At 36.0% G+C, this 10,725-nt stretch overlaps 1 protein-coding gene across 1 annotated transcript in view; it reads left to right on the forward strand.

Moving 5' to 3' along the window:
• Positions 1 to 9,739, forward strand: part of LOC136809359 (sorting nexin-12-like) — a 21,215-nt gene extending 11,476 nt beyond the window's left edge. Inside the window, exons 2-5 of the mRNA XM_067065877.1 lie at positions 6,944 to 7,039; positions 7,496 to 7,559; positions 7,808 to 7,868; positions 8,973 to 9,739. Of these exons, the coding sequence (XP_066921978.1) occupies positions 6,944 to 7,039; positions 7,496 to 7,559; positions 7,808 to 7,868; positions 8,973 to 9,078 (327 nt within the window). The 3' untranslated portion in view covers positions 9,079 to 9,739. The remainder of the gene's footprint in view (positions 1 to 6,943; positions 7,040 to 7,495; positions 7,560 to 7,807; positions 7,869 to 8,972) is intronic.
• The last annotated feature ends 986 nt before the right edge of the window (positions 9,740 to 10,725 follow it).

The following is a 10,725-nucleotide window of genomic DNA, read 5'->3' on the forward strand; positions in this document are numbered from 1 at the left end:
GAGCTGTGGACAGTGCTTCTCTGAGACACTGGTAGTTCTTGATGCCAGAGCAACTGGCCTGGCTTCATTTAATGAAGGACCTTGCGCCAATATGGCACCCAGTCCTGTCCTGTGCCCATCAACTATGATGTACGTTCTAGTCCCTGGATTGAAATAGCGCAGCAAGACGTCTTCGCGAAATGATTCTATTAGTGCATAAAAGGCATCATTATGTTTCTTCTCCCATTTAAACCGCACCCCTTTCTTTGTTAGTTCCCTTAAGATTGAAGCCTTCTGAGCAAATCCCTCGATGAAGTCAGCATTGCTTTGCATCATGCAAATGAAGCTGACTAACTCCTCTTTGTTTGCAGGAATGGTCAAGTGATTGAGTGCTTCAACTTTCTCGGGATCAGGGCGTATGCCATCGGCGGATATTATCATACCCCAAAATTTTATTTGTTTGGCTCCAAATTTACATTTCTCTTTATTTAATGTTAGGCCTTTGTCTTGTAGAATGGAGAGTGCCTTTTCAACTATTTTCACATGTGATGTTTCATCATCAGTGGCAACAATTATGTCGTCATGGATCACGTGTACCTCAGGAAGATTAGCAAACAAGGGTTGAAGGGCTGCATTTAGTTCACCTTGTGAGGGCTTTAAACCCATGACCAGCCTTTTGTATCGATACAGCTTACCATTCATGTGGAAAACTGTTAAATTTCGGGCTTCTTCTGCTATTTCAAGCTGCCAGAATGCTGATTTTAAGTCAAGCTTGGAAAATACTTTTTTTCCTGATAGTTGTGCTTTTATATCCTCTGATCTTGGGATCGGGTAGTTTGATGATAGCAAGGCTTTATTCACATTTTTCGCATCAAGTGTGATCCGAATATTTCCATCATCTTTTGGTGCTATGACCATATTAGAAATCCATGGGGTCTGTTGACCAGCTGGAAGCTCCTCAATCACATCCTGCTTTATCATGTCGGTGACGGCTTCTTCTATGCGACTCTTCAAGTGGTAAGGGATACGCCTTGGAGGCTCTGCCACTGGTTTAACAGAATCATTATGTTGGAGCTTTACAGTATAATTCCTTAACTTACCAATTCCTTTGAACAATGGTGTTTTGGAAGCAATGATTTCTTGAAGATGTTCTTTCAGTGTACTATCTTTGAGCTCAATCATCCTGACTGGCATTAGCACCTCTGGAGTGCGATTGAATTTGACAATGTTCAATTGGCTTGCTTTGGTACCAGAAAGGACGGACTCGCATGGCTCCTTTATAACGTACCATTGAACTGGGACAGTTCTATCGCCAAATGATACACTGCACATGCTTACTCCGATGGCTGGAATGGATTGACTTTTATACGGCTTAATCTTCAAATTTGTATCACACATCCTCTCTGCAATGTTCCATTTCTTGGCTGTATCTAGGCTGCACACCGATATTCCTGCGCCAGTGTCTGCTAGTACCATGTCCAGATGATTGTTGATTAGTACCTCTGTTCTAAAGTCCTCGTTGTTTCCTTTTGGATGGGTGATCTTAAAGAGATTGACATTGTATACTGATGTGTTTTCATCCTCTGTTGGTTCTGATTCCTGCATTTCGTTCACCGCATTTTTCTCATTGTGCTTGCTTCTGCAGACCTTTGAATAATGGCCCATTTTATCACATTTGCTACAAATAGATGTCTTTGCAGGACATGCTCTTGCATGTGTGATGATATCTTGTCTCTTCCCGGTTATTCCACAGAAGAAACATGCTGTTGGTTTGTTTTTGTTTGGGGCCTGTGATGGTGTCTTCGGATTATGCGGGTTTTTTCTGGAGTATTTCCCATATAGCCTATTGATGCTTCCTTCGCCTGCAATTTCCGATGCTCCGTGGACTGCGCTTTCGAGACGCATTCCTTCTCTTCGGAGTGAGTTTAGATCCCATGAGTTTTTCAGTGCCTCCTCTCTAATTTCTCCATTCAGTGTACCAATTATGATTTGATCACGGACTGCGGTTGTTGCACCTGTACAATTTGCATTCTCACATTGGAATTGGCAATGGTTACTTTCTTTTTCAACGCGATTGCAGAAAGCAATGAAGGCTTCATCCTTAACTTGGTGTAAGGACCGGAATTGAAAATGCTTGAGGGTCAGGTTTTCTGTTGGTTTGTAATAGGCATGCATAGCTTCTTTAAATTGTGTCCATGTGGCTTCCTTTCTTGCCTTTTCTACTGGCGCGGCCATCGTCCAGTCGTTTACAAGGCGTCGTGAGGAATATATTCCAAGAAATTTTGCCACCATGTCTTTTGCCTTCCATTGATCGATGATTGCATCGTATTCTTCAATGTTGGGATTCCTGTTGTCGTTTCCCAGTTTCCACCTCTGCAATGCCGAATCTAATGACACTTTAGGCGGGTCCGGATACATTGCCGCATACCGCAATTCATAATCAAAGGTGAATTCCGTGAATGCCTTGAGCGTGTCATCCGGATGGCAGTCAGGGTCAAAGTAGAGTTGCGTTGTGTTTGAATTCATATTTACAGACCTGGCTCCTTGGCCAGGTGGTTCACCAGCCGTTGAAAGCTGAGTCAACAGACCTGATACTCGGACCAGGTGGTTCACCAGTTGGTGAAAGCTGTATCCCCAGATCTAGTGCGCTGACCAGGTGGTTCAACGGACAGGTGAAAGCTGTATATGAATGCTACAGACCAAACGTTTGCCTGGTAGTTCACCAGTCGGTGAAGACTGTAGATTGAATTGACTTACCGTTTGGGTTGTGGAGTATTCCTGTTGCCAAATCTCTGCGATCAGCGATTAATAATTAATAAGATGACTTACCAGATTGTAGGTCTGCTGCTTACTAACCAGATAGGGATCGACTTGTTTGCATCAACTGAATGATCACTTTATCTTCGTCGCCAAGAATAATATGTCAATATTGTGTTTTAGTTTAGTATTATTTATTGACCCTGACTGAAAATAAATAGAATAGGATAGAAAATTAGACAAAATACATCAAATAGTACGATAGCAGATCAATAAGTTTATGTCTACAATTGTTCATTTGATGTCAGTTAGGAACATTTGGCAAGTTCCCTTCAGCTTGGGAAATACTGTGTATTTCCATTTAAAGAAATGACATGCAAGTCAGGGGTAATACATCGTTTAGTAGTGTCAACTGCGCACGCGTCCAAACAATTTTCCTTAATAACCCCTTACAAAAAAAAAAAGTCAAAACGCAATTTACCTTACCTCCTGAGTTTGTCTTTGTTATGCTAAAATATAACAAACCTTTGTCATGCTGTCTAATTACAAAAACCTCCAATCCCTACTTCTCTGCCATCTAGTTTCACTTTAAATGCCGTGTTTAAGATTCCTTTGCTACATTATATGTACGGAAAAGGTTTTCTCCAGGTTTTTTCAATCCCGGGATTAAACTACGAGGACAGTTCCGCCCACTTATTTTCCTTTCGACGTTGAGCCCCGGGGCTACTTAACAATAAAGAGATTTTATTGATTAAGAGATTAATGTTGAAATGCGTATTTTTTCAATAAAATTAGGCAATACTCAACAAAAAATAAGGTGGTTTTAAACAAATCTTTGACAAGTTGGCGTTTCTTTCTGTTCTAATATATGCAAATCACGTTGAGAAAAGAACATATTTCCGCCTTTACTTTCGCTTTCGTGTTAGGCGAATCTGATTGGATTGATTGGATGAATACCGCTCGCTAACAAATTCTGATTGGCTGTAAGTCTTTAGCTTCGGGATTCTGATTGGATAATTTCTTGCGCCACGGTTGAACTTTGAATGTTTGAAAGTTTCTGAGCTTGAATTCTGATTGGATGAATACCTGAAAAGTAAACAATAGTATGTAAGTATTTTGCTTATCAAAACTGTAACTATGCCCGGGGCACCCGTTGCTAAGACCTTATTTTAAAAACGAAAGTGATTACCGCAAAAATTCATCAAAAATAGCGATTTTCGTAATAGCTCAAATATTGATACTTGACTGTACTGGTCTTAGCCGGGATATCCAGGCTGTAAACTATTTCACAGCCTAGTCATTCTTTTTCTTTTCATATGCTTTTATATGTAATAATAAACATTCATGTTTAAAGCTACTTAAATATATAGATAGATATAGATGCAGTTCGCTTGCTTGTGCTCAGTTCGCTAAAGCCGTAAAGGCCAATCTACACTACATGACGCAGAGAAATTCTGCAACAAAAATATGGTAACCCTCTACTTACTACCGTCAACTGCTCTTACTTGGGACGATTGGTCGCAACATGGGACTGTTGATATCTGGCCTGTATTTTCACTTACTGTTAATTTAACAGTAATCTCTTTGACAACAAATTTGTTTTGATAACTCCACCAAGTTTATCAATCATACTTTCTGTCATAGCATTTCACGATAACTTTCACTGATAGCGCGCCCTTTTTAACTTTTTTGCTTTCATTAAAAATGACTGGACGCCGATTGCAGAATTAGACAACGCCCACCGCTTAACTGCCTATTGCCCGATGGGATTAACAAATAACAACTGTGTAACTTGTAACTTAAGGTAAAGCATCATCAAATCAGAAAGGATTCTTTGAAAAATCACACTCGCATCAAATTCCCGCTTTCGTTTTGAGAACTAAAGATAAGAAAAAATTCAATCCTTAGAATCAACGATTGAAACAAATAAAGTTATATGACAACTGGCCGAAAAGCCATTAGTGGCAAAAATTAGGTTAACTTTCATTATACACGGCAATCTCATCAGTTTAAAAAAACTTTCTGATGGAGCGAATTTTTAATGCAGATTTCAATATAAAAATTGCGTGGGGAATACTTCTGTCAATCTGTTGTTAACTATGTACCGTAAGTTGGTCTATTGTCTACATCCCTCTTCTAATTCCAACATCCAGTTTTAGATAGGAATAATAGTAAGGTCGGAATCACTGATAGACAAAAGATTTTTTCCTCTCTGGTGGCTAAGAAAAGAAATATAGTTTCCATAAGCCATTTTGACCTTTCTTTTCCTATCTCTAAAGAAGGGTGTCAGGATTACAAGAGGGATGCCAACATTAGACCAAGTTACGGTAAGCTTTTTATTATATTGTTGGAATAGAAAAGAGAAAAGAGGTACGTCTAGCCTAGTCTAATTGTCAGCCGTCAGGATGAATGTGAATGAGCTTATTCGTATCAAAAATAAAACACAGGGAATTTCCCAAGCTGCCTGTAACCGGCTGCAATCAAAAAAATCATAACTGCACTCATAAAAACATACATTAGCGTCTTTTTTTACCATTTTTTGCCTTGACGATAGATGTCGATATGGTGCGCCAAAGTGGAAATAAATACTAGTTTCAAATATAGCCCCTTTGTGGGGCTTTGACGTTAATATACAGGCCAGTTAAACAAATTAATGAAAATCAGGTTATTGCTTAAAAGATAGTATCGTTTCATCAAAGATAATATCGTTTCAAAAAAGATAGTATTGTTTTGACAAAGATAGCACTGTCATTTTAAAAAGATAGTATTTATTTTTGGTTTGGTGTGCCATATCATATGCCGACATGAGCGACCACAGAGCTTACAGTGGTCGAAATAAGCTTTTTCATTGTGATTGGTTATTTTAGACCGTGTTTAGTGTCACCTGAAGAGCAACCATGGTTCAAGCTGAGGGGTAGAAAATTTTGAAAATTTGCCCCTCATATTTGGCTTAAAACTATTTCATTTTGATGTTATCAATTATTTAATTTTTTACTTGCCTTCTGATGGCTGATCATATTGGGTGTTTTGGCGTTACCACTCTCGACGCAGCAGGCTACCGCAATTTATCGATATTTTTTGCTGAGTAAGGAGTTTTTTAGCATATTTACCCATTTAAAACGGGAAATTTAAATTTTTTAGTTGCTTTATCGGCCCCTGTTTCTTGTTGGATAGTAAGGACTTGATGTCTTTGTCTTGCTTGATTTTATTGACAAATGTTTTCTTAGTCTGTACACAGACCTGAGGGTCTGTTGTCATTGTCTTTTCTCGTTTGAGATTTTTCAAACCAAGCGCTGCGATGGAGTGCTGTTGAGGTTTGGCGAAAAATGAAGGCAATAAGAGAAAATGGCCGTCAGAATTGTCAGAAAGTATAGAAGTTTGTTGAAAAAAAGTGTTTCATAACAAAACTGGCTTCTTATGTTTTATTAATTGGAATGGAAGAGAGCTCTAAATGAAGGCATTCTATTGCAAAATAACTCTTTTTGCACAAATCGAATGTTTTTTGTTTACATTTTGGATTTTTGAGTTCACGAACGTGAGAAAGAAGTTGTTTGATTGGAATCTTGTTTTTAAAGTGGTTTTAACTTCAGTTCTTTGCAAAAGAATATACTCAAAGTATCTCTGTATGTTTTTATGATCAAATTCAGTATTACTTTTACGGCATATAATCTATGTAGAGTGGCTATAGTGTTTTTTTGGCATGGCTTTTGTAGAAAATGTTTATAATATAGGGTAATGGGAAAATAATTTTCGTTGGACAATTTTGTCTTCGTTACTTTTCAGCTTTTAGTTTGGCTCAAAAACATTAAAAACTAAAAAGCAGCCAAAACATGTTTAGAAAAGTGACCCTCAATCATGGACCCCACCCCTTTGTTTACAGTTGTCGTAGCTTTGGCTGCCATTTTTGTTAAAATTATACTTCATCGAAGAGGTCTCCTTACGGGAAAATTTTTATCAAACAGACAATGCGCACAGAATGAACTACGCTATGATAATCTAATCGTGAGATACACTCTGGTACAGAGTAATGTTTTCCAGGCCAAAGGATTGTACTTTTCAGTAACTTATAGATGAAAGAAGAATAAAAACTCTTTTACATCAAGCATCATACCCACATATTACTCATGTGAAGCATCTAAGCAAATCGAAAAGGTATAAAGATATGTCCACTCATTTTTACTCATTAAAAAATGTTTTTTGTTTTCAGACCAATATCCCGATATTCAAACAAAAAGAATCCAGTGTGCGTCGAAGATATAGCGATTTCGAATGGGTGCGATCGGAGCTAGAACGGGATAGTAAAGTAAGTATTCTTTCATATTTGACGAATTAATTCTCTTAAAAAGACGACTTCAACCAGTGTATACCCGCGAGTTTATCGTTCTACATCTGAAATGCGAGCTTTATTAAGCTTGTTTGACGTCAAACGATACTTCACAATCATCAGCCGGTTTGAGAGAAAAGATTAGTGAAGAGCGCCTATCGAAATTTCTTCCCAAACACCATAACACATCAAACTAGTGTTACACTTGCAGATGATATCCGTTCACGTCAGATACCAATAGAGTCACCCATCTTTCGTGGTAGACGGATTTCGGACAATAATTTTAAACCAAAAACTTTCAATCATTTACGTCTAGATTCGTAAAACCTTTTTACAATACTGAAGATGTTCAATTATTGGTGTTTCTATTCATTCAATTCATTCATCTTGTTACAAAATCTTGTTTGCAAATCTTTTTAAAATTCTTCTTGACAGATTGTAGTCCCATCATTACCGGGTAAAGCGTTAAAGAAAATGTTACCGTTCCGCGCAGACGATGGTAAGTATGACTTTTAATAGTATAGTTTTGTACGGAAATCGATGAGTGCGATTAATCAGACGTCACGGATAAGGGTTTTACTACGGTGTTAGTTCTTATCGCACGCCTGAAATTGGAAAGTCTATGGTAAGATGACCAGAATCCTTCGACAAAATTGTTTTATCAAAAAATGGAGTGGGTTTCAAAAACAACCATAAAATCTTCGCAAACTACCTTTATAAACAAACAATAACCTGTCACCTTTTCAGGTATTTTCGAGGACGAGTTCATTGAAGAACGAAGACAAGGCCTTGAAGGGTTCATTAACAGGTAAGCAATCCATACAGTAGACTATCCATAACTTGAATGACCAAGGAGTTCAATGTTTTACAGACACAAAATACCTATCGTTACGGTTAGAGGGTCAATTTGTAAAAGTGTCATTTACTATGACAAAAATTCTATCTTCAAACTATCTTCAAACATAAGATTCTCTTTTTAACCCAAATGACTCTTGTTTAATTAACTGAAATGAATACCTGGTGGATTTTTGGTCAAAATAGATGAAATTGGGAACTGAAATTAATTACGGCCTAATTCGATTGATTTACATTTAGCTTTTCTTTGCTTTCTGTCTCGCGTCTTACTTTGGCTGAGCATGCGTCACTGTGATGTTTTCACGTTTCAAACCTTGACCACATTGAAACAATTAACAATGATTATTAAGTATTGATTACAACAAGTGCTCGACTCGTGGAGCTAATTGCTTAATAATAATTGGCCAAGAAAATTTATGATTTCGTTAATTTATTCGCCGTATGATATCATACGGTAAGCAGTGTGATTGTATGATTGTTCTTTTAAGGTGAAAATTTAGTTTCTTTGTCATATTAAAGCAAATGTTTGTTTTCGTGGGTACAAATGTTACAAACACTTTTGAACTACTTTGACAATTATCAGATATCTCGATTGAGACTTAAATCTTACGAAATCAATATTTAAGACTCATCTTAATTGGCTTTTACTTTTTTTGTGAATTACCTAGTGAATTTTTTCATATCTTTCTTTAATTCTAATCTTTCATATCTTTAATTCTAAATTTTCATATCTTTTTTCATAATTTTAATCTTGTGTATTTCATGTAATCGTTGCTATTCATTTCCGTTCATTATCAAGTCTTAATTGGATTTCTTCTCGTGTATGTTCTGTTTTAAATGAATATAATTGTAAGGGTGATGCTGAAATGAGATCTCCTTATTATGAAATCATTGAATTGATCACTCTTTTTAAAAGATATTTGAGAACGGTTATCAACGATCTCCCAATCAGTTTTTCAAACTTATCTTAGGTGAATAACACTTTTTACTTTTATACAACGGAACATATGTCTTTTCAATTTTTACATTATAGACGATCTTTCTAATTTTCTTGCAGAGTTGCTGGCCATCCATTGGCACAAAACGAACGTTGCCTTCACATCTTTTTACAAGAAGCAATCATCGATAAAAATTACGTCCCTGGTAAAATACGAAACGTGTAATCTACGCATGCGCAGTAGTAGGTTTTTATCACACAGTGAATCAATTCAAAACACACTCTTCTTCCTTTAAGTAGCTAGATATGTCATTTTTGTCTTTCTTTCCTACTCAATATAAAACTGTGTAGGTAAAAATCAAAAAGCTTTCACTTTCGTTTTACTGGTTGAAATCATGACAAAATGACTTTTTCAAAGAATTTGCCTTTTTGGTACAAAAGCAAGTCTTTTATGTTTTCTTTCATATTATTCGACGTTGAAATCATTTTTTTGCATATAGATCAAAAATCAGTCATGGAAAAATGACTTATTAATTTAGTCCTTTCTGTTGTCCTTCATATATCCTGTTTTGAACCAGTAAAATACTGAGCATTGAAAGCTTTTGAGAGATCTACCTTTTTAAGTTATATCTTGTATTGTAATTTTTTATACATCAATGTTATGGAAAATTGAATTTGTTTCTCCTCAAACTTGACATCTCAATGAACTTATACTAATTGACTGATGATGCTGAATTTTTTTTAAATGATGAAATGTAAAACACCCGAGGGTAATAAGGCGTATATATATTTGTAAAAGATTTCTTTTTTTTTTTGCGGAATTTACTTTAATTGTAGAAATAAATATTTGATAAAATAAACATCAATACACTTCTTAATATAATCTATTTTAAGTTGATTATATCTTTCGTTTGAATATAGGAATAATTGTGAGCGTTGGAAGCTTGTAATTTAGCCCGCCCCCTCTTTGAATTGAATCTCTTTAAATCTATTTCAATTTCGGAATTTTGGACACAAAAAATGTGATTTGTTCGCTGCGGTATGTCCTTGTTCTAAAATACGTGAAACAAAAGTATTTTTTGTTGAGAAAAGCATGACATGAGCGTTTTCTTTTATCAAATTTTTATTCAATCTGATAATAACAAAAAAATGAGTGGTAAGCTTGACAAATGAGATCAATGGAATAATTGAATACCATTTTTTCTTTCTCGCAGTATACAAGCTATGCTACGTTTTTTTAAGTTACGAAAAAAGAAAAAGCGTTTATATACGTTTCTGTTAATCTCGTCTTTTTGACAATTTCTGCGACAGATGAGGGTTTTGATATTTTTTGAATGCAAACAAGTTGTGGCAATGTCGTGTTAGATCGTATTTTATTTTTTTGTTGACTTATCATCTTGGAGGTTTTTGAATTAGAATTAGCTTTTATTGACTGCTTATATTTTCGAATACTTTTGATAGAGAGTCTTACATTATGAGATAATTTTTTTCACAAGTCGATTTATCTTGTATGACAAATCATGTCATCTTTTTTAATTGAATAGTTTTTTATGGAGTGACTAATCTGGATTTTCCAGTTTGAAAACTATTTGTCATCCTAAAATAATTGATTGGAATTTGGTCATTCTGTTTATTAAAGCAATTGAAGGTTTGAAATTTGATGAAAGAGGTGGAAACATCAAAGTCCACCTTTTTATTTTCGCGGGGATTAAATTTCGTGGTTGAGCTCAACTGCGAAATTTTGAGATTTCACGGGGACTAAATTTCGCGGTTGGCACTATTGGGTGACAATATATTTTCACGATTTTGTGACTTTTACTGTCAAATCATGGTTGTTGTAATACGCACTATTAGCGTCTCTTTGATGCCAGTA

This window comes from Clytia hemisphaerica, unplaced genomic scaffold, assembly GCF_902728285.1.
Source record: "Clytia hemisphaerica strain Z4C2 unplaced genomic scaffold, Clytia hemisphaerica genome assembly, whole genome shotgun sequence".
NCBI lineage: Eukaryota > Metazoa > Cnidaria > Hydrozoa > Leptothecata > Clytiidae > Clytia > Clytia hemisphaerica.